General features: G+C 43.5%; 3 protein-coding genes across 4 annotated transcripts in view; 2 read left to right on the forward strand and 1 right to left on the reverse strand.

Annotated features, from left to right (window-relative positions):
- The window catches only part of CLXN (calaxin), a 24,436-nt gene extending 12,608 nt beyond the window's left edge, over positions 1 to 11,828 (forward strand). The window contains exons 5-6 of the mRNA XM_048838143.2: positions 9,223 to 9,327; positions 10,551 to 11,828. Of these exons, the coding sequence (XP_048694100.1) occupies positions 9,223 to 9,327; positions 10,551 to 10,601 (156 nt within the window). The 3' untranslated portion in view covers positions 10,602 to 11,828. The remainder of the gene's footprint in view (positions 1 to 9,222; positions 9,328 to 10,550) is intronic.
- Positions 10,846 to 21,166, reverse strand: RBM48 (RNA binding motif protein 48). Its single transcript, XM_048838141.2, has 5 exons — positions 21,026 to 21,166; positions 15,455 to 15,645; positions 15,034 to 15,179; positions 12,653 to 13,221; positions 10,846 to 11,125 (listed from the first exon to the last, which is right to left on the reverse strand). Exons 1-5 carry the CDS (start codon positions 21,134 to 21,136, stop codon positions 11,039 to 11,041), a joined length of 1,104 nt encoding a protein of 367 aa, XP_048694098.2. The 5' UTR covers positions 21,137 to 21,166; the 3' UTR covers positions 10,846 to 11,038.
- A 207-nt stretch (positions 21,167 to 21,373) lies between these two features.
- The window catches only part of PEX1 (peroxisomal biogenesis factor 1), a 51,648-nt gene continuing 45,242 nt past the window's right edge, over positions 21,374 to 27,779 (forward strand). For both annotated transcript variants that reach the window (XM_048838136.2, XM_048838137.2), the window contains exons 1-2: positions 21,374 to 21,637; positions 26,236 to 26,379. In XM_048838136.2, the coding sequence (XP_048694093.2) occupies positions 21,509 to 21,637; positions 26,236 to 26,379 (273 nt within the window). In that variant the 5' untranslated portion in view covers positions 21,374 to 21,508. The remainder of the gene's footprint in view (positions 21,638 to 26,235; positions 26,380 to 27,779) is intronic.

Genomic DNA, 27,779 nt, shown 5'->3' on the forward strand with positions numbered 1-27,779 from the left:
GCATGCAGTGGAAAATACAGTAGGAAGATTATATGTGTATAACTGAGGGTGTATATATATCCAGAGAACATGAAAAAATGGGGGTTGCCATACCAACTCTTAATGAGACTAATCAATTAAGGTGGGCTATTTTCAGCAAGAGAAAAAAAAACTTGTAGTGATAATCAGGATGGCCCATTTCAAACAGTTGACATGAAGGTGTGAGTAACAGAAAGAGGAAAATTAGCATGGGGAAATAGTTTTTAGTTAGTGTAATGACTCATCCAATCCCAGTCTTTATTCAAGCCTAATTTAATGGTGTCCAGTTTGCAGATTAATTCCAGTTCTGCTGTTTCTCGTTGGAGTCTGTTTTTGAAGTTTTTTTGTTGAATAATTGTGACTTTTAGGTCTGTAATTGAGTGTCCAAGGAGGCTGAAGTGTTCTCCGACTGTTTTTTGAATGCTACAAAAGTTTTTTTTCTCCTGCTGCTAATAGCCAACCTTAATCGATTGGTCTCGTTAAGAGTTGGTATGGCAACCCCCATTTTTTCATGTTCTCTGTGTGTGTGCGTGTGTATATATACACACAATCTTCCTACTGTATTTCCACTGCATAAATCTGATGAAGTGGGCTTTAGCCCATGAAAGCTTATGCTCAAATAAATGTTAGTCTCTAAGGTGCCACAAGAGCTAGCCTGTCAGCACCAAGGAAAGAGCAATATCAGGCACAGAGAGTTTTTTGAATCTCTCCCCAGTGACGCATCCAGCCAGTATCGGATTGGCATTGACTGCTTCTGTTTCTTTTTAGGTAGAAGAAGACTGGGCTGACACAGCACCAGACAGAGATGTAAGGGAGGATGGGGGGGAAAAAATATGAGGGTATTTGTGGCTTAAACTCACCCCTACCACAAACGAACAAGTAATGGAAGATCATTTTTAGTTCACAATTTAACCATTCTACTCTTCAAAAGTTAGAAATGTCATAGTTTAGGGTGACTTTAAATGCAACAGTAAAATAATTTCTTCCTTGAATAGTTATCAATATGAACTCCACTCTTAGTGCTCATTTATCCCATGCACGTGAAATCAGGTTCTCTTAGCCAGCTGTGGCTGTTGGGGTCATGTCTGCACTCTTGATACCCTGACCCCTCCCCCCAAGGATGTAAAGGGTAGAGTGACCCCAATCATCCCTCAGTTCCTAATTAGTGCCCGTGGCAGTGAGAGAGAACCTCTCCACCTACATCTCTGTGCACTGTGCCAGTTAGTAGTAGTACTGATAATTAGCTATTTGGTTAGAAGTGTTAGTCTTTTGCCCGGTGGCAAAAAAAATGGTTTTAGTCAGATATTTAGTATTAGACTACATTCCTTCTACCACACCCTCTCCCTTGTACAGGGGCGCTAGCAGCATCGCAGAAGCAAAATCTCTGGGGCTTAAAACCTGGTCCAAGTGTGACGCTTCAGTGTTGCTTAACAGAAGGTAGACCAGATGCCTTTTTTGCTTAAAGGAAGGACATATTCTTGAGCAATGTCCATGTATCACTCCTCTAAAGTTCTAAACAGACTCTGAAAGCTAGAGTGAAACCTGCCTCAATTGTTCCTCATGAAGTACTCTGTACAAGCCTCCATGGATGCCAAAAGAAAGGATGTAGCAAGATGTCAGTCCTCTGGTCAGTCCCTCTCCATGAACAGACTGGTGAGTCAAAATTTTACCCCAAGATTCCATGCTACATTGACCAACTAGTCCCAGTCGTCTGCTTCCATTCCAGCTTTGACTACACCAGACGGGAGGGGAGGAACACCCACTCCAGAGGTAAGATGAGATGTAGATCACCCTCCCTGATGCCTGCCAAGTTGAGATACAAGAGTCAGCAAATATCTGATTCATCTCAGGCTCAACAATTGAAGGTTAGCCAACAGCCTGACATAGATCCCTCTGGTGCTTCAGTACCAACCGCTAAACATATGCGTGGAGTACCAACTAAATCTGTGGACTGCCCTTCCTCTGGCACCAATCTATCAGAACTCGTTGCCTTGGTATCTGCTGCATCTATCCTGTCTCTGTTGCCATCTAAAGCATATAAGGCACCAAACGATCTAACTGTAGGACTGGTACCAGAGTCACTTTTCCTTGAGAGGTTGAGGTTGGTGATAGTTAAGCTACCAGTTACCAGGTCATCAGAATGGCAGATGAAGGAGGTCTCTCTACTGACTTCATCCCCTACCCAAGTAGGCAAAATACAGCAGAGCCAGGACACTCCTGACAGAATGGCTTCATCTTTAGATGTCTATTCCTTTTTTTCATCACTATTGATGCACAGTATGGAGTCATCTACTACATATGCACACAAACACCCCCTGCCCACCTCCACCAGGTTGCACTTAGGTTACTTATCACCTCACTATCTTCTAGGTATTTGCAAATTGAATGCTTAATTATTTGCTCCATTATCGTTTCAGGTACTGAAATTAAGCTGACTGGTCTGTAATTCCCTGGGTTGTCCTTATTCCCCTTTTTATAGATGGGCACTATATTTGCCCTTTTCCAGTCCTCTGGAATCTCTCCTGTCTTCCATGATTTTTCAAAGATAATCGCTAATGGCTCAGATATCTCCTCAGTCAGTTCCTTGAGAATTCTAGGATGCATTTCATCAGGCCCTGGTGACTTGAAGACATCAAACTTGTATAATTTTTAACTTTTCCCCTATTTTAGCCTCTGATCCTACCTCATTTTCACTGGCATTCATTATGTTAGATGTCCAATTGCTACTAAACTTTTTGGTGGAAACTGAAACAACAAAATCATTTAGCACTTCTGCCATTTCCACATTTTTGGTTATTATCCCACCCCCTCCTCATTGAGTAACGGACCTTGGTCTTCCTCTTGCTTCCATACCAATCCATACCAATCTTTAACGTACCAATCCAATAGGATTTAGCATACCATACCAATCCAGTGTTAGTCCTGGCACGTAATTTGTTTTGAAGCCTTGTGGAATATACTTCTTTGAGACAGTCAGCGCCGCATTGACAAACTGGTCATAATTTCTGGTATTGGTTCAATCTTTCTTAAAATGGCATCAAGGTCATTGGTGAAACTGTTCCATTCTGCTTTTTTTAAATTAAAGCAGTACCAACATGGTACTGAGTTAGGCGGTATGGCTGCATTGATCTGGATGGTGATGGGTGCAACACTCTGTACCTCAGACTACCAACCTGGAACTCCCATATTCACCATTGTCATATGATTGATACATTTTGTACAAAGTATGCCTTGTGAGGTATCATTTTTAAAGCCTTGATCTGCTGAACATTAATATCCCATTGAATTGTACGTGCCATCATTATACGTGATGTTATGAAGTATTCCTATATGTGTTACTGAAATATCTTATGAGGTTGGGAAATGCCCACACCTGGCCTTTCAGTAGGGACAAAGGAGCAACTATCACTGGCCAGACAGGTGTTGATGGCCCATCAAGAAGAATCCACTATCCCAGAGACTTCTGAAAGAGGGCACATACACAATGGGGGCAGCCTGACCCCCACATCACAGCAAGGATCTTTCTAGCAGCTAGAAGAAAGTATAAAAGAGGGACAGTAACATAATCACTGGGCCTCTCTCCTCCTGCATCAACACTTGGAAGATCATCCAGAAGACAAAGTCTTTGAACTGGGGAGATTGCTCCCAAGCTGAAAGGGAAACCCCATCTGTGCATTTGAAACTGTGATCTGCCTGTAACATCTGTTAGGGTGAGAGACTGTTTGATTCAAATCTTGCTTAGTCTGTTAAAGTTAGAATTTAGACTGCATTTCTATTTTTAATTTTTAGGTAACCAACTTTGATCTCTATGCTTGCTACTTGTAATTACTTAAAAATCTATCTGTAGTTAATACATCTGTTTTATGTTTTACCTAAGAGTGTGGTTTTGGCTGGAGTGCTTGGGGAATCTCAGCTCAGGTTAGCAAAGGCTGTTGCACATGCACTACCCTTTTGTCGGAGTGGTGAACTTATTAATGAGCTTGCACTGTCCATGGGACTCTTGAGCAGTGTAAGCTGATATATTGCTGGGGTGATTGGTTGGTGCCGGTCTCTATATGATTCATGAGTGGCTCAGGGAGCATTCATGCAGTTTAGCTGGGTGTGGGGCTCCACATGTTGATGGCTGAGTGATTACAGCACCTGGAAGGGTCTTGCTGCTTGGCACTGGCATAGCATTGTGTGAGACAGCCCAGGCTGGAGACTTAAGGGGGCACAGCGGTCCCACAGTTCCACATTGTATCCTGGGGTTCCCATCACAAGGGGCCAGTGCTGCAAATGTGGAATCAGACCCAAATTAAGTTTGTTATATGAATCAGCTATGTTGTTGCTAACAAACACTACATCAGGGTTGTAGCCCTGTATCCATGGACTGCTACTGAAAAAACTGGGGAACTTAAGATTCTGAATTAACTCAAATGTATCCTCATTGATCACTTCAGTGAATTCCAGGACCTCATCAAGTACATAGCAGTCTCTCTGGAGATTATCAGGAAGTAGTACAGAGGAAACCTCAAAAGCTCTTGGATACTTTGCACTCTTCCATAACTGTCAGGCTTTCCCTGCCAATAAATAAGGTATTGTTGGAGCCTTCACAAGACCTGAGGCAGACTTCAGCATTTGATTCTTGCTATACCTAAGAGTGCAGATAGAAGTCCCTTCCAGTGCGTTTGAATATTCTTATTCTCACCTGGTACAGGGATCTCTGGTTGTAGGAACCATCCAGGAGAAGTCCAAGCAGCTAGGGCCTCCCAAAGAAACATCTAGGGAGAAAAACCCTAAAAAACTAGACCTGTTTGGATGCAAAGTCTGTTCACCTGCCAGCTCCAGATGCTTATAGCTAGCTACCAACTCTTCTTTAAATATGACTTTTAAAATGGGAGAAACTTTCTCAGTTTGTGGATAATCTATCATGGGAATATCAAGAGGAATTTAAAGCCATCATGATGGAAAGACAACTGATTCTGCACGTTTCTATTCAAGATGCACTTGACATGTCCAACACAACAGCACTTACTATGGCCACTTCTGTTATAGTAAAAAGATATGTCTGGCTTTGATCATTAAGGATTCACAGGAAGGTCCAACCCACAATTGAGGATCTTCCCTTTGAAGTTAATAAGCATTTTAATTCCAAAACAGGTAAGGCCCTCCATTCACTGGAGGACTCTAGGACAACTCTGCATTCCTTGGGTCTGTAGTTCTATCCTCAAGAAGAAAGCAAGTAAGACCAGAGTCTTCTGTCAGACAAAATCTCTCTGCCCATTACTATTATCAGCCCCAGAGGACCTCTAAACCACAAATAAAAAAGGAGAGGTTCTATCAACAATGATCTTCTGCCTCTTCCTCCACTTCTGCACAATCTGCATCTTCCACCAGGTAGCAGGTTTGATATCGGTGTTGAGAGCCTGACAGAACTTCTCAAGGATCGCTTCCCTTCCATAGATCCCTTTGGCAACCACCTTTTATTTTTGGGAAGACCTAGACTCAGTCACCTCAGACTAGTGTGTCTTGGAAATTGCAGAAAAGGGGTATTGTATCTAATTTAATCTCTTCCTATCCCCTCCTCCCATCCCTTATAAGGGACCAGATACTGTTGAAACAATAAGTGGAATCCCTTTCTACATCTCAGAGCTGTGGAGGAGGCATCTTTAGAGTTCAGGACTAGGGGAGATATTCCCATTCTTTTCTCATCCTGAAGAAGAAAGGTTGATGTCTCATTCTGGACTTCTGATATCTCAACAGATTCATCTGTCATTTCAAATTCAGGATTGTGACTCTGGCCTCTAATTCCCTCATTAGATCCTAAAGACTAGTTCCTGGCAGTCGACTTTCAGGATGCATATTTTCACATATCCATCATCTGGAGTACCTCAAATTCATCTCACTATCAGTACAAGGTCCTGCCCTTGGGTCTTTCCACAGCACAAGGGTATCTACCAAGTGCTTGGCATCTTATCTAAAAAGGGGATCCAGGTCTATCTACATCGAGAACTGGTTGATCCAAAGAAGATCACACCAGCAAATGATCAGTGCAATTCAAGTGGCCTTAAAGCTCTTTGCCTCACTGTGCCTCAAAGCCAGAGAAAAATCCACACTTACTCCAACTCAAAGCATAGAGTTTATAGAAGCCATGTTAGATTCTGGGTTGACAAGAGCTTACCTTCCATGAGATTCCAAATTATAGTGAACCTCATGCACCAGGTTCTATCTCACGCAGAGACATTGATAAGAGTATGCCTCAGACTTCTGGGACAGATGGCTTCATCCACATATGTGACACAGTTTGCCAAACTTCACCTATGCTGCATCAAGGGTGATTGAAATCAGTGTATCTACCCAGCAGAGACCACATGAACATGTTGGTCACGGTCCCTCAGAAAGTCTTCTCCTCTTTAAACTGGTGGACAAATACATTTTGGTTGTGCAAGAGAGTACCCTTCTCTGCACCCTACATATCAAGACAGGTGACAGATACTTCTACTTAGGGATTGGTAGAGGGGCCTCACCTACATCACTTTCTGCCACAGGGTCTGTCGTCCCCTCAAGAACCTTATCTACACATAAGCATCCTTGAACTCAGAGCCCTTTGCCTGTCAGTCAAAGCATTCTTCCCTCTACTCCAGGGATCCACAATCCAAATGCTGACAGACAACACCACAGCTATGCATTATGTCAGACAAGAAGGAGCTATGTCATTTCCATTCTGTCAGGAAGCCATTAAGCTCTGGACTTGATGCATTAATTACTAGATCATGCTAGTGGCCTAGTATCTTCCAGCTGTTCGGAACTTGTTAACAGTTTATGACACGCAGGCACCCCAATATTCACCGCTGTCATGTAATTAGGATATGTTTTGTACAAAGTATGCCTTGTGAGGTATCATTCTAAAAGTCTTGATCTGCTAGACATGCATATCTTGTTAGATCATATGTGCTATTGTCATATGTGAAATTATGAAGTTTGGCTCTGCATGTGTTACTGAAACATGTGAGGTTAAAAATACCCACAAGCAGCCTTTTAGGTACAACAGTAAAAAGGCCAAACAATGTTAATGACTTATTGAGGAAATGCACACAAGTACAAGGATTACCCCAAGCACTGTGTACAACAGAAACCTCTCAGAGATGGCACTACACAATGGGAATTGTTTGACCTAGGTCACAGCAAAAGAGCTTTCCAGCAAGTGTGAAGAAAATATAAAAGGGGGGAAATGACATCATGATGGTACCACACTCTTCCTACAACAACACACCTGGAAAAATCTGAGGATGATACTGAGTGTCCTGAGACAAGATGCTGGATTGATTATCAGTATAGCCCCAGCATGGGCTAGGCAGTTCGGGTATTCAAATTTGGTGAACCTCTCAATGCAGCCGCCAGTTATGTTGCCTGAGTTCGGCAGAACAATGATCAGGCCATACTCCAGGATCCAGCATGGTTACATTTTACAGCCTGAACGCTGGCTGACTGACATCCACTGAAAGAAGCTGTTTAGTTCGAGTTCAGTACATTCTGTTCCAAAGCAGGAAAGGTTCAACTAGACTAACTTATACAGCTAAGTAGAAAAGGTTTTCATTTGGGCATTTCAGAATCACAGCTGTCTCCTTTTGATAACACCAATTTCAAGCAATACTGGAGTATTTATTAACCCTGAAACCACTCAGACTTTCTATTAGTTCCATAAAGGTCCATCTACCAGCAGTCTCTGTACATCACCCTCCTATTCAGGGCCACACTCTGTCTTCTCACTGTACAGCTGCTAGATTCCTTAAGGGCCTAACCCATGTTTTTCCCCCAGGTCAGGAGCCCCTCTCCCTCTTGTGACTTCAATATAGCATTAGCAGGGATGATTGCCCCTCTCCCACTTTGAGCCCTTAGCAGCCTGTTCCCTAGATCAGTGTTTCCCAAACTTGGGACGCCGCTTGTTCAGGGAAAGCCCCTGGCGGGCCAGGCCAGTTTGTTTACCTGCCGCGTCCAGAGGTTCGGCCGATTGCGGCTCCCACTGGCTGCGGTTCGCCGCTGCAGGCCAATGGGGGCTGAGGGAAGCAGTGGCCAGTACGTCCCTTGGCCTGCACCAGTGGGAGCCGCGATCGGCTGAACCTGTGGACGCGGCAGGTAAACAAACTGGCCCGGCCCGCCAGGGGCTTTCTCTGAACAAGCAGCCTCCCAAGTTTGGGAAACACTACCCTATATCATCCCGATCTATGAAGCCTGCCTTTTTAGTAACCATTACATCAACTTGAAGGGTAGGGGCTCTCAGGGCGGGTCTCCCTTATAAAGTGTTTCATAAGGACAGGGTCACACTCAGGCTTCATCCCACATTCCTGCCCAAAGTTGTGTCAGACTTCCACATGAACCAATTCATCTCCCAGTTTTCTCACTCAAACGGGGATGAAGATAAATTTCACACATCTGATTTAGTTAGGTCATTGTTACACTACCTTAACAGGTCAAAATAATTCAGGAACACACCTTGATTGAGTCAGTTATGGGTCAGGCTGTATTCTTACAGAGATTAACAAAATGGTTCTCCACTTGTATAAGAAAGTGTCATAAGCTAGCGAAGTTAGATCTACCTAGTTACCTTAGAGCTCATTCCATTAGAGCTCAGTCAGCCTCTGCTGCCTGTTTGAAAAATGTCCCTATTTCTGAAATTTGTAAGACAGCTATGTGGTGTTCATGCCACATATTTATAAAATGCTCTTCTTTCCTAGAGGCTTCCAGAGTGAACACCTGTGATGGCAGAGCTGTCCTGTTTAAATAGGACTCCTAAAGCCTATCTCAAAACAATCAGACCACTGCATATTAATTACCAAAAGTGGAATTCATGTGGACAATTCCTAGAAGAAGAACAAGTATTTTTACCTTATAGTAACTGCGGTTCTTTGAGATGTACTGTCCACTATGGATTACCACTCCTCCCGGATTCTGTGTTGGCCAAGGAACTGCAGGACAGTTGGCCCATTCTACCCTTTATGCAATCAGGTGGGGGATATGAGAACATCTTGGGTGCAAGCAAGACGCCCCAACAGAAACTGCTGGCCAAAGGAACCTGATCTGGTGTGCATGCACACCAAGAGTGGAATCCAACTCGACAATCACTCAAAGATTAAGTTATTTTATAGCATAAGCATAGTTACTGTAAGATAAGTAACTATGACCATAAGTAACTTTTGACCAATAATGCTAATCCTCCTTTCCTAGGACTGTGATCATGATGGCAAGCTCTCTTACACAGATTTTGAAAAAGCTGTAAGAGATGAAAATCTTCTCTTGGAAGCATTTGGACCATGTTTGCCAGATATCAAGGTATTAAATCATTCTTGCATGTAAAAAAATTAAATAACTTGTGATAATACTGCCCATCAGCCTAATTATTGCTTGAAAGCTTAACACTGCAATACATACATTCACAGTTCTTTGAGAATTGCCAGATCTCCAGTTGTAAGATATTCATGTCTGTCTATCATAGCAAGACCTACACAAACACTTCCTTGCAGATCCAGGGCTTCCAGGATTCCCGCCCAGGACAGCCAGCCAAGCAGACTGTCCCCATCACTGGGGCTCTTAGGAGCCTGCCTCCTCCACAGCCCCAATTCCCAGAACTGCTCACCAGGCAGCTCAGAGAGAGCTTGGATTCCATTTTGCACAGAACTTCAAAATGTTGAGGTTTTATTCTGACTCAGAACAAAACCAACTTTTGAAATCCATCATGAAAAAGGATTACTATTACTACTATCCTCTGCCCAGCTGTAGTATTTATCTTAATTTTAGAGCTAAGGGAAACAAAAGCATTAGAAGATTAAGTGACTTGCCCAACCTCATATAAAGTTGGTGACAAAACTGGACTGAAAATCCAGGCCATCTAACTCCTACTCTGCTCTAGTTATTAAACCATGGTCTTGCTGAAGCTTCAGATCAACTGTTACATGCTTGCAGCTTCTATGCTTTGTGTACTATGCCCTACAAAGCATGTAAGTTTTTTTAAAAGGAAACTAGGGCTCCAGTAGAAAAGGAGAGCACTCTAGTGCATATTAGCCTGCAGCTCCAGGCCCAGAAGACGTTTGGATATGCTCTTTATGGTCCTGAAGCATTAAAAAAAAAACCCACCAAAACAAGCACCTCATTTTTTTTTACTTTCCTTAAGCCAAGGCAAAACAGCATTCTCAATGCAGCCTTTTTTTTTTTTTAACTTCCGATGTTCAAAAATCAGGCTATTCCCATAAGTAGTATATCGAGTTATAACTATGTATATGTATCCTTTGGTTTCCCAAAGGAACCATCACTTTGAATGTTCTGACTTAAGTTCTTGGCCATGAAGCCATTTACATTTAATTTCCATTATCAAAGTGCCAGGTGGCATTCAAGAAATTGGAAAGATGTTTTCAAATGTTCAGTAATTTGTTTACTCTTACAAGCCTCAATTTAGCACTATTATTTTCTGAATACCTTTCATCCTTTCTTAAACTAGTTTAACAAACTTATTTTGTTTTACAACTATTTTGTCACACTGTCTCTCATTTCTTTTACAGAGCAGCATGGCATTTGAAATGCAGGCATTCCGAGAAACTGGTGATATGTAGCTCTGCAACTGGAAAACTGCTGTAAAGGACAGTTTCTCTGCATCAGTTTTCTTAAGACAGTAAAAACAGCAGCAAGTCAGAACTCTTACTTTAATACTACATCTCAGCATTCCTTAACTTCAGTATAACTGCTACTGAAGAAATGGGTAAGAGGATAACAAATGGCTTTTAAAGGAGTTAATGTTTCATGAGGTATAAAATATTATCTGTGTGTCTGGCTACTGAGATACAAGAGTGCTACTAATTATAGACATTTGTTTAATGAAATGTCAAAAAATACAAAATTTATAATCATGAATGTTTATGCTACTGCTAGAAAATACATTATAATATACAGATAATTTAATATTTCTTTACCTCTGACGTCACAAAAATAAAAAAACTTGAAATTCTGTCCTTTAAAGGCAGATGGACACCAAAGATGCTGCCTGCGGTATCTATATTCTTCTTCTCTGCTTCATCAGTGGCTTTGTTTGAGTATCCTCTGGCTTTTCCCCAGATGATTCTGGAACAGAAACTGCTACCTAGTTTAAAAAGGAAAAAGTCCAAAATCAGTAAATTGTAATTATTCCTGATTCTGTTGCTTTTAGAATAAATGTCCCTGAATGTTTATGTAACTTTGATATTTGAATTTTAGGAGCAATGTACAGTATTTGTTCATTGCAATTGTATTACAAGCTTTCCACCACACAAAGTTGTAAGTGAATGTTACGCACAAGCCAAATTAAATAATATTTTTAATTCTTAGAATGCCAATATGGAATATTGGGGAACAGTACAGCATCAACAAGCAAGTGAATCAGTGACAAACAACTTGCTATATTTTAACAAATAATTGATTTTAAAGGTTTGGTAATGATAGAATGTTGCACACTTTCGTTATGTGCATCAACAGTAAAGGAATATCGAAGTATAGTTTAGCCACCTGAAAGTAAAACTGTAATATGGAAAAAGGAGGAAGTGCTTTGGAATAAAGTGGGTTTTTGTTGTTGGTTTTTTTAAGGTGATGTGTGATTCATTAATTGATTTAGCAATTTAGTTGCAGTTGAGCCCCTTCAAATCTACATAGCTTTCTGTATTGAAGGTAGCAGTCTCTGTTTCTTGATTTTCTTAACTTAAGCCTACTGAATACAAATAGTATAATAGTAAAAGAAAAACGTTTACTATTGCATGTTACCTCATGTACAGTATAACAATTCTTATTAAAGGGCTACTGTACTATGAAAAGTGACTCTACTGTCCTACTTGTTTAACCCCTTTACTGTTCACAGAAAATGAAAATAATCCTGAACCCCTCATTGTTATATAGCTGTTCAGGTAAAATATTTCACCTGGGGCAGTATGCAACACCAATGAAGAAAATATAAATAATTTCCAAATAATTAAAAGGCAAAGAAAAGGAAATTCTAGTAAAACACAGTTCACAGCATCTGTATGCTTTTGTTTCGTTCAAAATGAATGCAGACTAAATCAGACAGCAGAGATTTAAATGATGTCATGCTGTCTGCCATAAACAAGATTGTGTTAAATTCTTCAGAGTCTAAGTCCAACATTCTGAAGATCTCTAAAATCTAAATATGTGGTCAGCTGCTTTAGATACTCCCAACAGCAAGGAAAAGCGAAGTGTGTGGGGAAAATGAATAGTATCTTGATGTTACTTTTATTTCCAAATATGACAGAGGCCTAAAAAACAAAATTGTATAAAATGAAAATACTTCAACAGCACAAAGTTGGTGCAGTATCAAAATGAATCAAAGTATTATGATTAAAGGGTTAAAAAAACCCTTCGGTTTTAGATGCTTTTTTAACATTTGGCCTGATCCTGAGAGGAGATGAGAACTTGTGACTGACTTCAATGGGCATTATGGGTGCTCACACTTCTCAGAATCAGGCCCCATTATTAACAAATTGCTGGGAAAATATCCAGTATATTGAGGTAAGTTCCTATATGGCCCCATAAATACATTTTTAACGAACAATGAATATAAATGTATGTTTGAAAATCAAAATTAAAAGGGTGGTGGTGTTTTTTTTTTTTAAAGAGTGCATACCTCCTTTAGTTTATTTCGAATTAAACTTGCTGAAGTATTCAATGAATCATCATCCATGTCCACTTTTGGTATTTCTGGTAGCCGTGGACCAATAATGACTTCAGTACTATCCGAGTCTATTCCAATGAAGTCAATTTGATTGCCTTGGTCTCTCTTTCTCTTTCGCTCTTGCAGTTGAGTTGTTCGGGGCATAAATCTCCCAATTCCGTTATCGGAAGGAACTTTTCTTTGCAGCACAAGAGAAACGGGTGTGTTCATATGTCCCCCCTGTTGTGCACTTTGAGTCAAATGTTTACTTTGGCTGAAGTATTCAGAAGTTTCAGCACAGTTATTGACATATTTAGGGAATGCCAACGCACTCTGAAAATGACCTTCTGAAGGACATGCTGTGTTTCTTGACGAAAATTCACAAGATGGCTTGTAAGAGTAAGGACAACATACAGATGGATCCCAGTTACCAGTATTTGCATCAGCTACACTGAATCCTAAGGTTTCTGGTTGAAAGTCATGTTTGGAGTTCTTTGAAACAGTCTTTTTAGGCTCCTGTATCTTCTTTGCCACAAAATGAACTTTAACACAAAGAGGTAGTTTGATTGTTATTATATAACTTCTCTAAATTATATACAACAAAGAAAAGCATTTATTTAGCATAGCTGAATTATAGTGAGGCTGAGCACTAGAGTCAAGATTTTATAGCCAGTTCCAGTCTAACCTCAAGTTTCACTTCCATTATCTTTCTGGCAATCCAGACTTCATTCCGTTAAGTGCAAAAGTGTTGATTGCCAAAGCAATTGTAGTTCATGATTAAGGATACAATTTGGTCATAAGAGGAACAGATTCTGTGACTTTACCTGACCTCTGTGACTTCTTCGGCTCCAGCTATCAGCAACTGAAGTCGGGGCTGGAGCTGGAGCCGGGACTGTGAGCCCCTACCCCATATGGCTGTGGCTGGCATTGGGGCTATGCTCCTCTTTCCCGCAGCTGGGCTGGAGCCAGGACTGTGTGACATTCCTCCCCACATGGCTGGGCTGGAACCAGGGCTTTATGCCCTCCCCCAACAGCTTCTGCTAGGGCTGGAGCTGTGCACGCACCCCGTGGCCGCAGCCGGGGCCGTGCGCTCCTGCCCTTCGGCCGGGACTGCAGCCAGGACCATGCGTCCCCCGATGGCTGTGCACACGCCCCTCAGTGGCTTTGGCCAGGGCTGGAGCAGTGCACACAACCCTGTGGCTGCGGCTGTACCTGGGACAATGTGCCCCTGCATTGCAGCTGCAGCCAGCTCTGGAGCCTGTGCTGTAGGCGGCGCCACTCCGCCCCACATGGTGGTGCGGCTCAGCCTATCAGTCCCCCACCATGGGATTGTTAAGTAAAAGTCACAGACAGGTCACAGGCTCCTGTGAATTTTTGTTTATTGCCCGTGACCTGTCCGTGACTTTTACTTAAAATAACCATGACAAAATCTTAATCTTATTCATGATTATTAGTAAGTGTGAAATCACTAGAGTTCAGAAAGTCAAGACAATGTGTTCCTGACACCTATTCTATATAAACTATTTCCTCTTTCAATTATACTGCAGAAGTTCACTGGTGCAATTATTTTCCCCAATCAGAACCAAAGCATCTGAGCATACAATGACAATATATGAAACACATGGAGCCTAAACTCTTCATAAAATCTAGGGATGAGATTCTATGGTGTGCTTCTTGGAGATGCAGCACAGAACTCACAGCTCAAAGGTAGAGGGGCAGGAGGAGGGAGAGGGAATGTGGCTTTAAGTCAGTTTTGTGCCCTTCCAATTTGGGCTGCTTAGGGTGTGGGGGGTGAAGCTATCTAAGCTACAGTAACTCCTGGGGCTGTCCTATGGGCTACAACACAGTCTGGAATCTCCACAGTGCTGCATGCTGCAATCCCACCATTGACATAGCTCACCCCCACTATGTCCATCACCAGTCCCTGCACTGGAGGAATTCTCTCCTTGGTGGCGCCATGATTTTTAGGGCCTGTTTACACTACTCCAGCCCTTTTACCCCACGTAAAGGAGTCAGAATAGGGAAAAGAATCTCACCCCATGTTTCTTAGCCGTGCTTATGTTTCTGATGAATGAGATCACACACAATGAAAACCGAGGAAACAGAAACATTAAAACCTGTGCATTTCTTATTCCCCTATTGACCATCTTTTGTGTGGCTTTGATCATTTAGAATCCACTAAACAGTGAAGTGCTTTTCCATTCTGCTCTTAAAGTACTGAAGACAGACACGCGCGTTTTGCAGCAAAGTAAATATGAACAATTAACTGTAAGAGTAGACACTTTTACTTTGCCAAAACATACCCACAACAAAAGTGATATTTTAAACTTTCAATAGGGTGTCCAATTACAAACCTCTATTACTTGTTGTTTTTGCTATATACTTTCTCCTGTCTTGCAGCTTCTCCCTCGTCTCTTGGACTGTTTCAAATTCCGGAGCATAACACACATGAAGCAAACTACCAAAGAAACTCCGTTCATCCAGTTTTCTCTTGGCTACCCTAAACAAAAGGAAATTGTATTCAAATGTTACATTACTCCAGCGTTAACACAGTTCACATTTTAACAAACACATTTAAGGATCACTGATAGTCTCTTGGTCTGTTTGTAATAAATGTTTCAGTTGCGACACAATGAGAAGAACACACCATTCTTATATGTACCAAATATATTTATGTGGGATGAATATTTTACTTTAATCTCAAGAAATTTACCAATATTAAGACACCAAAGATTAAAGAAATGGAAGGCAGACAGATGTTATCTGCTGCAATACCTTGCACTCTGTAATTTTTGGAATTTGATAAGATAAACTTCTTTAAATTGTTCTGCTGGATACTCATCTAAAGCATTGTACTCTTCAATGGCACCATATAATGCAAATTGTTCCACTAATTCCTTCATAACACCCAAAGCAGGAACTCCCTGTATTAGCAAATAACGAGATTCCAAGTTGACAGTATACACCTGAAAGAAATAAAAACATTTAAATACATTCATACTTTTATCTTGCAATAAAACATTAAATACCATATTCAAACACCTCAAGTAATTTTCTTATCTATTGGACCTAAAACCCTCTTAGAACTTTGAAAATTTTAAAACATCTACTCTTTTGATTTTGAGCTTGGAGTATTGTGGGATCCCAACAGGAATTTGCAAGAATTCCATGGTCAGCAAGGACCTCCTCATCAGTGAGTGAGGATAGAACTCAATCATTCTGATCCAAAAGCAGGTGTCTACCATCTGAGTTAGGGCTTATTTTTGAGCAGGTCTGATCCAATAAGAGCAGTGCTATAGTCTAGCCAATACATTGCAAATTCCTTGCAACAATGAACAGTTGATTTTCTGGACAATTATCATGTGGCACTGGCAAACTTAAAAAAAAGTATTCCTGTCACATCTTTCTTGGTTAGAAACATGGTGAATTTACATGGGGAAAATAAAGCATCCCCAGTCGGAGATCTTAGTAATACTAAGAACAGACTGCTCTGCAAGTTCAGTGATCATGTAGCACATGTGCACTGGGGAAGCATTAGATAAGAGATATTCAGAATAAAAAAGGTTTTCCCCATTCAGCAGGTTACGGGGGATTAGAGAGCATTCTGACTCTGTTGCATAATGAGGCATCTATTCCTTGAAAAGCTCCACATCTGCTCAATCCATATTTAAATCACTGAAACTTATTACAGTTAAGGTCAAAATGCATTGTCAGTGAATCTTTCAAGAAACTTTTTGAATGCATGACCCACATTAGTCTTCAGTACTCTTCTTTTTCTGTTGTTGATCATTGTGTTTTTACTTTCCTTCTCTCATACACCAGAGCAATTATTTTATCCATTATCCATGGGATATCTTAGCTAGTAACTTCTACCATACAGGTTTATCTGCAGATTCTTTGATAGCATCTTTCAGACTTTCCCAAGTCACTTGGTCTTTATTTGCATTTGTCAGGGTTCCTTCCCCACTCTGAACTCTAGGGTACAGATGTGGGGACCCGCATGAAAGACCCCCTAAGCTTATTCATACCAGCTTAGGTTAAAAACTTCCCCAAGGTACAAACTTTGCCTTGTTCTTGAACAGTATGCTGCCACCACCAAGCGTTTTAAACAAAGAACAGGGAAAGAGACCACTTGGAGATGTCTTCCCCCAAAATATCCCCCCAAGCCCTACACACCCCCTTTCCTGGCGAGGCTTGAGAATAATATCCTAACCAATTTGTTACAAAATCATCAAAGACCCAAACCCCTGGATCTTGGAACAATGGAAAAATCAGTCAGGTTCTTAAAAGAAGGATTTTATTTAAAAAAAAAGTTAAAAATCATCTCCGTAAAATCAGGATGGAAAATACTTTACAGGGTATTCAGATTCAAAACACAGAGGATCCCCCTCTGGGCAAAACCTTAAAGTTATAGAAAACAGGAATAAACCTCCCTCTTAACACAGAGAAAATTCACATAAAACAAAAGATAAACTAATCCGCCTTGCCTGGCTTACCTATACTGGTTGCAATATTGGAGACTTGGATTAGGACGGGTTTGAGAAGATGGATTTCTGTCTAGCCTCTCTCAGTCCCAAGAGAGAACAAACACGTAAACAAAGAGCACAAACCAAAGCCTTCCCCCTCCCCCAAGATTTGAAAGTATCTTGTTCCCTAAACACCCATTTTTTCATGGTTTGTATGTATAAGAACATCTTCGGTATTTTCCACAGTATGCATCCGATGAAGTGAGCTGTAGCTCACGAAAGCTTATGCTCAAATAAATTGGTTAGTCTCTAAGGTGCCACAAGTACTCCTTTTCGCGAATACAGACTAACACGGCTGTTACTCTGAAACCTGTTCCCTTATTGGTCCTTTGAGTCAGGTGCCAGCCAGGTTAGCTGAGCTTCTTAACCCTTTACAGGTAACAGGATGTTGCCTCTGGCCCGGAGGGATTTTATAGCACTGTATACAGAAAGGTGGTTACCCTGCCCTGTATATTTATAACAGCATTAATGATCCACAACACTTCTTTGTAGTGACTTTCCATCTCATAATTCCTCAGAGCTTCAAGGTATTTGAATTTGTGTAACTTTTTCAGTTTGATATTCTGTCTCCTCATTACCAATCTATGATCTGATCCACAATCTGCGCTTGGCAAAACCGTAATCTTCCTAATACAATTTCTATACCTATGGTTGATAATGATCAAATGAATTTGGTTTTTATTCATCCCTTCCTGGTGATTGTCATGTATGCTTTGTGCTTTCTTTTTGTTGAAAATAAGGACCGCAGATAATGAGATCATGTGTCTCTCAAAATTCTCTGAATCTTTCTTCTCTGTCATTTCTTTCACTGGCACCAAATAATATCTGTGACAATTGGCCTTTTTCTACTTCCACTTTTGCATTCCAGTCTCCGATAAGAATTACCACTATATCTCTTTCCACCACTGATCTCCATTGCTTTGAAGTTTTCACAGAATTTTTCAACATCCTGTTCAGAATCTGCAGTTTCTTGGGACATATATTTGAATAATCATTGGACATGCTTTTACTGCTATTATCATTACAGGTTCAGATGATAGATTCACTTATTCAGTCCTTTCAGCTATAGTTCTATCTACCATAACTGCCACTCCTTTCCTACTTCACAGTCCACCTGCACTGATAACTCTGTATTCTTTGCTGCTCAGAAGACTTGTGACAAAGTCATCTCCACCTATACAGAACATCTCAATCCTATTGTAACATTTCACCTTTCCATTTGTCCGCATACATTGGGTGCTTCCTGGGTTGATTCAGTCCCCTTACATTCCTGTGGTCACCAGTTTCACATGTCTGGCCATGCAGGGCACCGGTTCACACTGAGGGCCAGTCAGATTACATGGCAGTTGGGGAATGTTAAATTGGGTGATTATGACAACTTTGGCACTAATACTCCACAAAAGCCTCAAGAATCAAGCCATTTTTTTCAGGTTGGAACCCTAGCCTCTAGCCAAAAGACAATCAACAAGGCAGCAGGGAATGGAATGATAAGAAAATAAGTGAATAACAATATGGTTTAATACCTGCAAAGGGCACAATAATGAGGATCATATTAGAAAAATCAACTGAAATGGGGAAAACAAGATACTTGTGCTTAACTGACTTCCAAAAAGCATTTGACTGAAGCTACCACTACATATTGCTCAATATGTTAAGTGTAAGGACTGATTCATATGAACGTTGAGTCATACAACAATTATACTGGAATCAGAAGGCGATTATAATGGAAGATGAAAATGAAATGGATATCAAGAGAGGAGTGAGCCAAAGCTGTATAATGACACCAATTTTATTCAACATTTATAGTGAGTGTTTAATTGACAAAATAAAAATATTAAAAGTAATGGAAAACGGGTTAATAACATTTGCTATGCAGATGACACAGTGCTGTTGGCTGATTTAGAACTAGGTCTGATGAAGTTAGTGGAAATTATGTAGGAATATGGCAAAGAATATCGTCCACATTCAACTTTAGACAAAACAAAAACTATGGTGGTATACAAGGATCCTGGGAAACAAGCAAGATTCCAGCTAATGACAGTGTTGTACAGCAACTGAGAAATTATTGCTATTTAGGAAGCATCATTACTGGAAGATCGGATACTGAAGTCAACACAAAAATAGCAGGAGCGAAAGAGACATTCTGGAAGAATAAACATCTGATGAGAAAGGACATAAGTCTGAAGACTAAATTCCAAATCTTGAGAACTTACATTATATTACACTTAAATTACAGCTATGAAACATGGATATTCAAACAATCCATAATCCAAAAGAAACTACAATCCCATAACCAACAAAAAAGTACTGCAGATGATTGGAACTCAGCAAAATCTAATTAGAGATCTTATTAAAAGATTTGACTTGAAGGGCATATTTTAAGAGGTTCAGTGGGTGATGCATGTTTACAGGCACTGCAAGATAAAGCTGATGACAGAAGAGCACAAGACAGAAAAAGGAAGATCTTGGATGGACAGTGTGATATGATGGATCAGAAGAACTATTCATCCACAAAGAGATTAGCAGAGGATCATACAGAATGGGCTACCATGGTTGCAAACCTCCAGTAACGGAGATGCCACATAAGAAGAGCCACATATATTTCCAAAACTCAAACAAAAATACATGATGAAAAATATTTTTCAACCCAGCAGCTTTCTTCAAATAGCCTTTAGTCAATCATAGATATTCACTGAATATGATTTAATTAAGGGATACAGTTGGAATATTTAGGTCTCAAGCTTAAACAACTTTCAAAATTGCATTTTATAATCCTGATACTACAAAAACAAGAATAACTTTACTCATACGAGTGAATAAAACTACATGCATGTTTGCAGGATTGGACCCTGGATTTGTATGCATTGTACGCAACCTTTCAAGACAAGATAAATGAATAAATCTTTCCATTTCTGTTTTCTACAATACCATGACTCAACTGAATGATAATGGGCTTTCTCGGTGCGTAACAAAATATCTAAAATGAGGCTCAAAACAAAAATAGTAGGAATGGAATTTTCAAATAATGTGGGATTTCCTTCAACGTGAATAAAGTTTCCTGTAGTTTCATGATTGAACGTTCCTGAGGTTAATGAATCACATTCACAATACCACCAGGTTTGTGTAGAAGGGGGGTAAACTGTGATCTGAACAAACTTGATTTTTATTGTAATGAGAGATGTACACATGTCAGTTAATCAAGTGGTTCCTAACTCTTTCGGCGACAAGTGTTTTATTGAGGTTTGAGCCTGGTAAAAACTATCTATTTCCAGCCAGTGCTGGGTACATGTGTGTGAGGGGATGATTTGTAAACCTGTAAATCTTCCATCATCCTACAGAGCGGCCTTTGGACCGGACAGCCATATAAATACATACATTAAGTGTACCCACATCCCGCTAGGGAGCTAGGGCTGAGCCCCTGCTTTGGGGTGCCTCAGGGTAGCTTGGCAGCGTCGAAGGAGGGCTGCGTTCGGAACTGGGACAGAGACTGATGAACACAGCTCCAGGCGCTGCAGCACTGGGACCAGGGATGATGAGGCTACACCAGTGAGGACGGGCGGCGGCAAGAGCAGCCCGTAACCGGCTGCGCGCCAGGGGTTCCTGGGCTGCGTCCCGGCGAGGGGGGAGCGGCAGGCCGGGCTGTGTTCCGTACCCTGGGGGCGGGTGAGGGCATTTGAGGCAAGACACTCAGAGACTCCAGCAGCCCTAAACCCCGCAGCGCGCGTTTCCCGGCTGAGCAGAACCAGGCGACCAGTCCCTGTCTGACCAGTACCCACCCCACACAACCTGCTGGAAGCAGCCACCCAGAGCCCACTCCCACCTTCACTGCGCGGGGCCTGCGCCCCTCCCGGTACTTGGCGCGCGAGTCGCAAACGTCCTGCTGCGCGTGATGTTTACAGACACCCCCAGCTCCATCGCCAGGCGCGGCCATCTTCCCACCTTCCCCCGCGCGCCACAGCCAGGCAGCACCAGCAGATCCCCGATAAAACAGCCAATCACAGAAACGGGGAGCGATTGCCGTGCTCTCATTGGTTCCGGGCGGGGAAGTAAGAGAGAGATTTCGACGGGCCAGACAGCACCAACAGAATCCCTTGAGAGAACGGCCAATCAGAGAAATCGGGTGAGTGTCGCACGCACTCTCATTGGTCTGTGATGGGCCATACCAATCCCGCTGGAGGGTGGGGGGCAAGGTAGTGAGGGCTCGTGCTTCCTTCTCTCGGTCCATAGTGGGTAACTCTAACCTGGGCGCGGAGCGGCCGCTCGATGCTGCCGGGGCGCGCCGGCGTTGGGTGCTGCGGGCGCGATGTGGGGCAGCGGCTATCCCGGCGGAGGGGGCGCGGGAGGCGCCGCTGTGACTGTCGCCTTCAGCGGCACCCGGGACTGCTTCCTGCACCTGCCTCCTGTGCTGGCCTCCCACCTTCGCCTGCAGCAGGTACCGGGGTGGGCCCCGTCCGGGCTCTGGGCGGAGGGGCCCCTCGGAGCGGCTCTTTGCAGAGCCCCGTCCCCTCTCCCCACCAGCGCCCTGTCGCTGCGGTGACAGCGAGGCGCTCTCCTCCAGCCCTCATGGCTTCACCCCTCCCCCTCATCGCTACGGTGACACTGCGGCATTACCCCCACTCCGTTAGACACCCCCTCAGCCTGCCAGCATCCCACTGCCATGGCGACACTGAGCCCCGCAGTGCTAGTGACTCCCCCCTCACCATGACGCTCCCCCCTCCATGCCAGCGGTGCCCCCAATGCCAGCGACGCCCCGACGCCGGCACCTTCTCACAAGGCTCCCCCTCCATGCCAGCGACGCCCCGACGCCGGCACCTTCTCACAAGGCTCCCCCTCCATGCCAGCGACGCCCCGACGCCGGCACCTCCTCGCAACGCCCCCCCTCCATGCCAGCGACGCCCCCAATGCCAGTGATACCCCAATGCTGGCACCTCCTCACGGTGTTCCCCCTCCATGCCAGTGATGCCCCTGATGCCAACACCTCCTTATGACATTCCTTGTGCACCAACAACACCCTCTATGCCAGTGATGCCCCCCAATGCCACCATCTCCTCATGATGCTCCCTAATGCCAGTGATGACCCCAATGCTAGCACCCCCTCATGATGCTTCCACTCCATGCCAGTGACCGCCCCAATGCCAGTAATACCCTAATAATGCCAGCACCTCCTCACAAAGTGCCACCAATGCCAGTATGTCCTCACAATGTCCCAGAGCCAATGACACCCCCAGTGCAGTGATGTCCCCTAAATCAGTGCCTGATGCCAGCTCCTCCTCATGATGCCCCTAATGCCATCAGTGCCCCCCAATGCCAGCACCTCCTCACACAGCCCCTCCTGGGCCAGCAGCTCCTCAAGATACCTCCCCTTATGCCAGCGACAATCTCCAATCCCAGCACCACCTCACAACACTCCTTTAACACCAGTAACACCACTGATATCCCCCTCAACGCCAGTTACACCACCCAATGCCAGCACTCCCCACAATGCCCCCCTGATGCCAGTGATGACCCCTGACGCCAGCACCTCCTCGCAACATCCTCCAGTGCCAATGATGCCTCCCCGATGCCAGCAGCTTCCCACAATGCTCCCCCTCCTTGTCAGCAATGTCCCCTAATGCCAGCACCTCCTCATGATGCCCCCTTGTGCCAGCATCTCCTGACATTCCCAATGCCAGCAACACCCCCCCCATATCAGCACCTCCTCATAATATCCCCTGACACTAGTGCCTCCTTACAAGGAGCCCCTCAACACTAGCAATGTCTCTGACGCCAGCATCACAACACTCCCTGATGCCCCTGACTCCAGCATCGCCTCACAACACCCCACTCAGTGCCGCTATTGACCCCCTCAATGCCAGTGCCCCCTCACAATGTCTCTCTTGATGTAAGCAACACTGCCATGCCAGCATCCTGTCATGATGACCCCTCAAATCCAAATATCCTGTCATGATGCCCTCCCTCTAGGCAAGCACCCCCTTGTATCTGTCCCCCACAATGCACCCCTCAATGCCAGCAACATCCCCTCTCACAATGCCCCTTTAATATCGGCAACACACCCTGATGCCAGTATCCCCTCATGATGCCCTCTCTCAATGCCAGCAACGCCCCCTTGAGACAAGCACTTCCTTGTGACAGGCCCTTGTGACGCCAGTGATCCCTCTCACCACCGCTCCATGACACCAGCAATGAACCCCACAACACCAGTGCCCCTCACAATGCCCTATTCAATGCTAGCAGCACTGCCCCTTGATGCTACCGAGCCCCTTCTTCAACACCAGTGTACTCTCCCAGTGCCCCCTTAACTACAGGAGCACCCCTGGATGCCAGTGATACCCTTTTGCAACACTCTGCACCATCAGCGACAGTCTCCTCTTGTTGTCAGTGACCTCTCACAATACCCCCCTGTTGCCGCTAGAGCCCCTCACCACTAACATCCCCTTCCAGTGGCGAGGAGCCCCAAGCCTGTAATATTCTAGGTTGACATGACAATGTCTTGTTGGGCAGAGCACAATGTGAAGACCATGAAGCTGTGTTATGTGCAAGCCATGCTTAGACCATGGTAATCCCAGATAATTTGGGACAGGGGCCATGTTTGGACTAGGATCCTTTTGGCCAGTTAGCAAAATCCCCCATCCATCTGGAGTCTAGACTTTGCTGTGTGCTCTCTGTTATCACAGCCAAAAGTCAAACCAGGACTCTTGTGGTCCACAGGTTGCTGGAATGACTCTTGGGTAGAGTTGTTACCATCCACTCTGAAATTTACAAGCACTTGGAGAGGACTTTGGGCATCCCTGATGTTAGGACCAGGAATATAGTAATGTATACTAGATCAGATTCCTGGCTCATCTAGTTCAGTATCCTGTCTGTGGCAGTGATCAATCGCTGATGTTTTAGAGGAAGGTACAAGAAACATAGTAGCTGACAATATAAAATAACTTTCTGTCAAGTTGCCTTCAACTCTTGTTGACTTGTCCAGTGAAACAAAACAAATGCAACATCATATCATGTTTTTGACATGATACAATCCTCCTCTTGTCCCTGTCTCCCAAAAATTGTAGCTTGGAATGTCATCTGTGTTTCCTAATGCCACACAGTCTGCCTATACTCATCCAAATCCCTCCTAATATTCTACATCTTTACATTTTCCACACTCCAACAATTGCTTGATAGAATCTAAATTAACTAGGGTGACCAGATGTCCCATTTTTAAAGGGACAGTCCCATATTTAAGCCCTCCGGTGAGCTGCAGTGGTTGGTGAGTGCAGGCAGGCGCCAGCGGAGGCCAATTATGTGTCAGCTCTGCTGCCCACCCATCAGCCCTTTACGTACTTCCCCTCGTCCTCTCCTTGTTTTGCCCCTTCACTCCCCCAGCCCTGCAGCTCCTCCATATACCCCCAGTGGGGCACGTCTAGCTCCCAGTGCTGTGCAGAGAACCAGCCCCTGGTCGGGGTGCTCAGCTCACCAACAGCCTGGCCGGCAGGCTCCTTCCTTCCCCCACTGCCTCTGGCTGGGCAGGCACCCCAGGAAAGCCCAAGACCCTCTGGCCCAGGGTGCTGGTCAGGAGGAGCCGAGCCCTACATATGCCAAAGCCCCGCATAGTGTTGGCACAGGGAAGCCTCTTTGCCTCTCATCTAAGCTATGGAGTGGCGGGGGAAGCAATTTTCCAGCCTGTTCATGCCCTGAACCTGCAGGTTCCACAGTAGCTGCCAGGGCAGGGGCTTAGCACCCTCTTCGCCCACCCTTCCCCCTGGCTCCTGCCCTCAGGGAGCACGGGGCTGCTCCATCCCCTAGGCACCCTCCTCTGCTGAGCCACCTCTCTGGCTGAGTTCACTGAAGCCCCTGCAGTCAGGTTCCCTGGGCCCTGGTGCACTATGCATCCTTAGGACTTAACACTTCCTGCCCATGCTGTACCCAGGGGACAGGAGGCAGCTGGGTTATGTCAGTGGCCAACAGCTGCCTGGATGTGTTAGCTGGCTTTTGACATTGTGTGGGCAGGAAGGGTCAAGCTGCTTCCAGCCACATGGGAGCAGTAGAGGTGGGGGAAGAAGAGATGAGCTCTGCAAAGACACAGGCCAGGTCATCCCTTCCCCCCTCTTTCTGCCTTGCAGCTGGAAGTAGCTCCCGGACAGTGCCAAAAGGTTGCTGCTAGCCACATTCTGGTGTGAACCCTGGCAGAAATCTGTGGGGGGGTGGGGGGGGAATGTGACCCTGCATGCCCCCCTCATGTGTTGTCTCGGGAAGACGCAGTGCCAGGTACCAGGAGAGGTGGGTCTATCCCGGGGGCCCACCAAGCATGGAGGGTAAAGGAGGGCAGGGAGGGTCAGGTCAGTCAGTCAGTCACCCCCACTGTGTGAGAGAGGTGTACGGGAGTGTGTGTGTCACCCCTCCTCCTGTGTGTGTGGGGGAGGGAGGGTGTCACCCCTCCCCATGTGAACTCTAAAGCCTTAAAGATAGGAAGGTAAATAAAAAGAATTCAACTACGCAGTATTTCTTTTTAACAGGGGCTCAGTGAACTTGATGCTAATTTGAACGTTTGTACAATTGCCATTGAATTTGTTTGAATATAAGTAATGTTACCAGTTGTCCCATATTCAGCATAGGGAAATATGGTCATCCTAAAATTAACCTTTAAAGGAGAACTGACAAGGTGCATATATTGGAGTACCAAACAGGTTCATAACCTTTTGTGCATATAAACCTCTTTTTTTTCTACCTTCATTACTTGATGTTCCTATTATGTATCAAAGCAAGGCCCCAGTAATCAAATCTGATATATATAGGGAGACTCTTGCACCTGCACAGAGAGCCCTATTCAGATTTGCAATGATTCAATGTATTACAGTGTATTTCTGTATTACTAGTGCTAAGATCCTACATTATTCATTAAAATAGGACATGACAAATCCAGAAACAAATTACACATTTCTGTTCATTTTGTATTCGGAAGATTTTGTCTATATTGTTAGTCAGAATGAGGATAATTTAATTTCAATTGTTTGATATTAATGTTTTTCTGTTCTCTGAAATCAACAGGGTCAGGCTGTGAAAGTCTCCTGGGGTCACCAGCCTATATTCTTGAGTTGGATGGAAATCAGACATTGTGGTCACCATGGTGAAAATATTGCTGAAATTAACAGACACCTAGCAGAGAAACTTGGCATTACAGAAGGAGAGCAGGTTTGGAATGCACTTTAAAAAAAAAAAAAATCTGAAGGAATAATGCTTTACAATTTAGGCTCCAATCATGCAACGTGTTCCATGCAGACAGGCAGATCCCCACTGTCTTCCCTGGGGCTGTATGTGGTAAGAGGTGTCCACTCAGATGAAATAAATTGCAGGAATGGGGTCTTAAGCCCCAGTCCTGCAAAAATTTACCCACTGAAATCAATAGATCTACTTATAGGGTATACAGTTTAGTATGTGGGTAGGTCTTTGCAGGATTGTAGTCTGAGTGTGTAGTGAAATGTTAATTTAAAGGGAAAGTATTTTTAAAAGAAATAAAACAAGTTTGGAATTTTCTCATGGTAATTGTTTGTTTTTTCTTCAGTTCTTATCATTTTGTTTATATTTATGCTCTTATTCCTAACTCATATGACGTTCTTTCTGCACTGAGACTTCGACTCATTTCTCCTTGCACACATGTTGCAGATTTGCTGTAAAAGGATCTGCCTTTTCTCACTGTTTAGACCAGATCCCATAGTTCTTCTTGTGATTCCTGTTACAAAAAGAAGTTGGGCAGGTGCCCAGGAGACAGTACACGACCAGAGTTTTGTCCATCATGTGACTGTTAATCTTTTCAACAACACAATGTTTTGGTTATGGCAGGTGGAAAATTAAATTAACATGGGCAGAAAAGTATTACTTCACACACAGCTATTCTAAGTATATTTCAGATATGATCATAGAATATCAGGGTTGGAAGGGACCTCAGGAGGTCATCTAGTTCAACCCACTGCTCAAGCAGGACCAATCCCCAATTTTTGCCCCAGATCCCTAAATGGCCCCCTCAAGGATTGAACTCACAACTCTGGGTTTAGCAGGCCAATACTCAAACAACTGAGCTATCCCTTACCCAAAACTTTATTTATAGAAAGAAGGCACAGCAGGAAACATTTTTGACCAGGCAGTGTGGCACCTCCACTTGTTTGCTTTTTGAAAATCATTACTGGAAAGCTAATGGTTATCTGGCCACTGGACTATAAAATATCTTGTTGGGTCAACAGCAGAAGTAACTGGAACATTTCTATGACATTGTATAGCTGGTAAAGTGGTTATTTTAATCTCAACTGGAATTGTTTTATCCTGACTCTAGATACAATAGTTAAGAAAAGTAGCCCATAGAATATTGTGAAAATCTGCAATTTTCCTACTGTTCACAAGATAATGATATTGGCTCTTCTGATGAGTTATAACTAGATTAGGGTACTGTTGCCCCCCTAGCTGTAGTCGTGGCCAGATTTTTACACATTTATGTTTATTTAAGATACATAAATGCTAAATAAATAAATCCTCCCAGTTATCCTTTTAAAATCTGGAAATTACTAGCTCACAGAAGAAAATCCTTATGAGCAACCTTC

Source organism: Caretta caretta, chromosome 2 (genome assembly GCF_965140235.1).
Source record: "Caretta caretta isolate rCarCar2 chromosome 2, rCarCar1.hap1, whole genome shotgun sequence".
NCBI classification, from domain to species: Eukaryota; Metazoa; Chordata; order Testudines; family Cheloniidae; genus Caretta; species Caretta caretta.

Excerpts from the sequence above, each read along its gene's own strand:
- RBM48 (XM_048838141.2), bottom strand. The coding sequence starts at position 21,136 with ATGGCCGCGCCTGGCGATGGAGCTGGGGGTGTCTGTAAACATCACGCG. Across the intron at positions 15,646-21,025 it reads GCAGGCCCCGCGCAGTGAAG|GTGTATACTGTCAACTTGGA; the intron begins GTGGGAGTGGGC and ends TATTTCTTTCAG. Across the intron at positions 11,126-12,652 it reads TTCGAAATAAACTAAAGGAG|GTAGCAGTTTCTGTTCCAGA; the intron begins GTATGCACTCTT and ends TTTTTAAACTAG.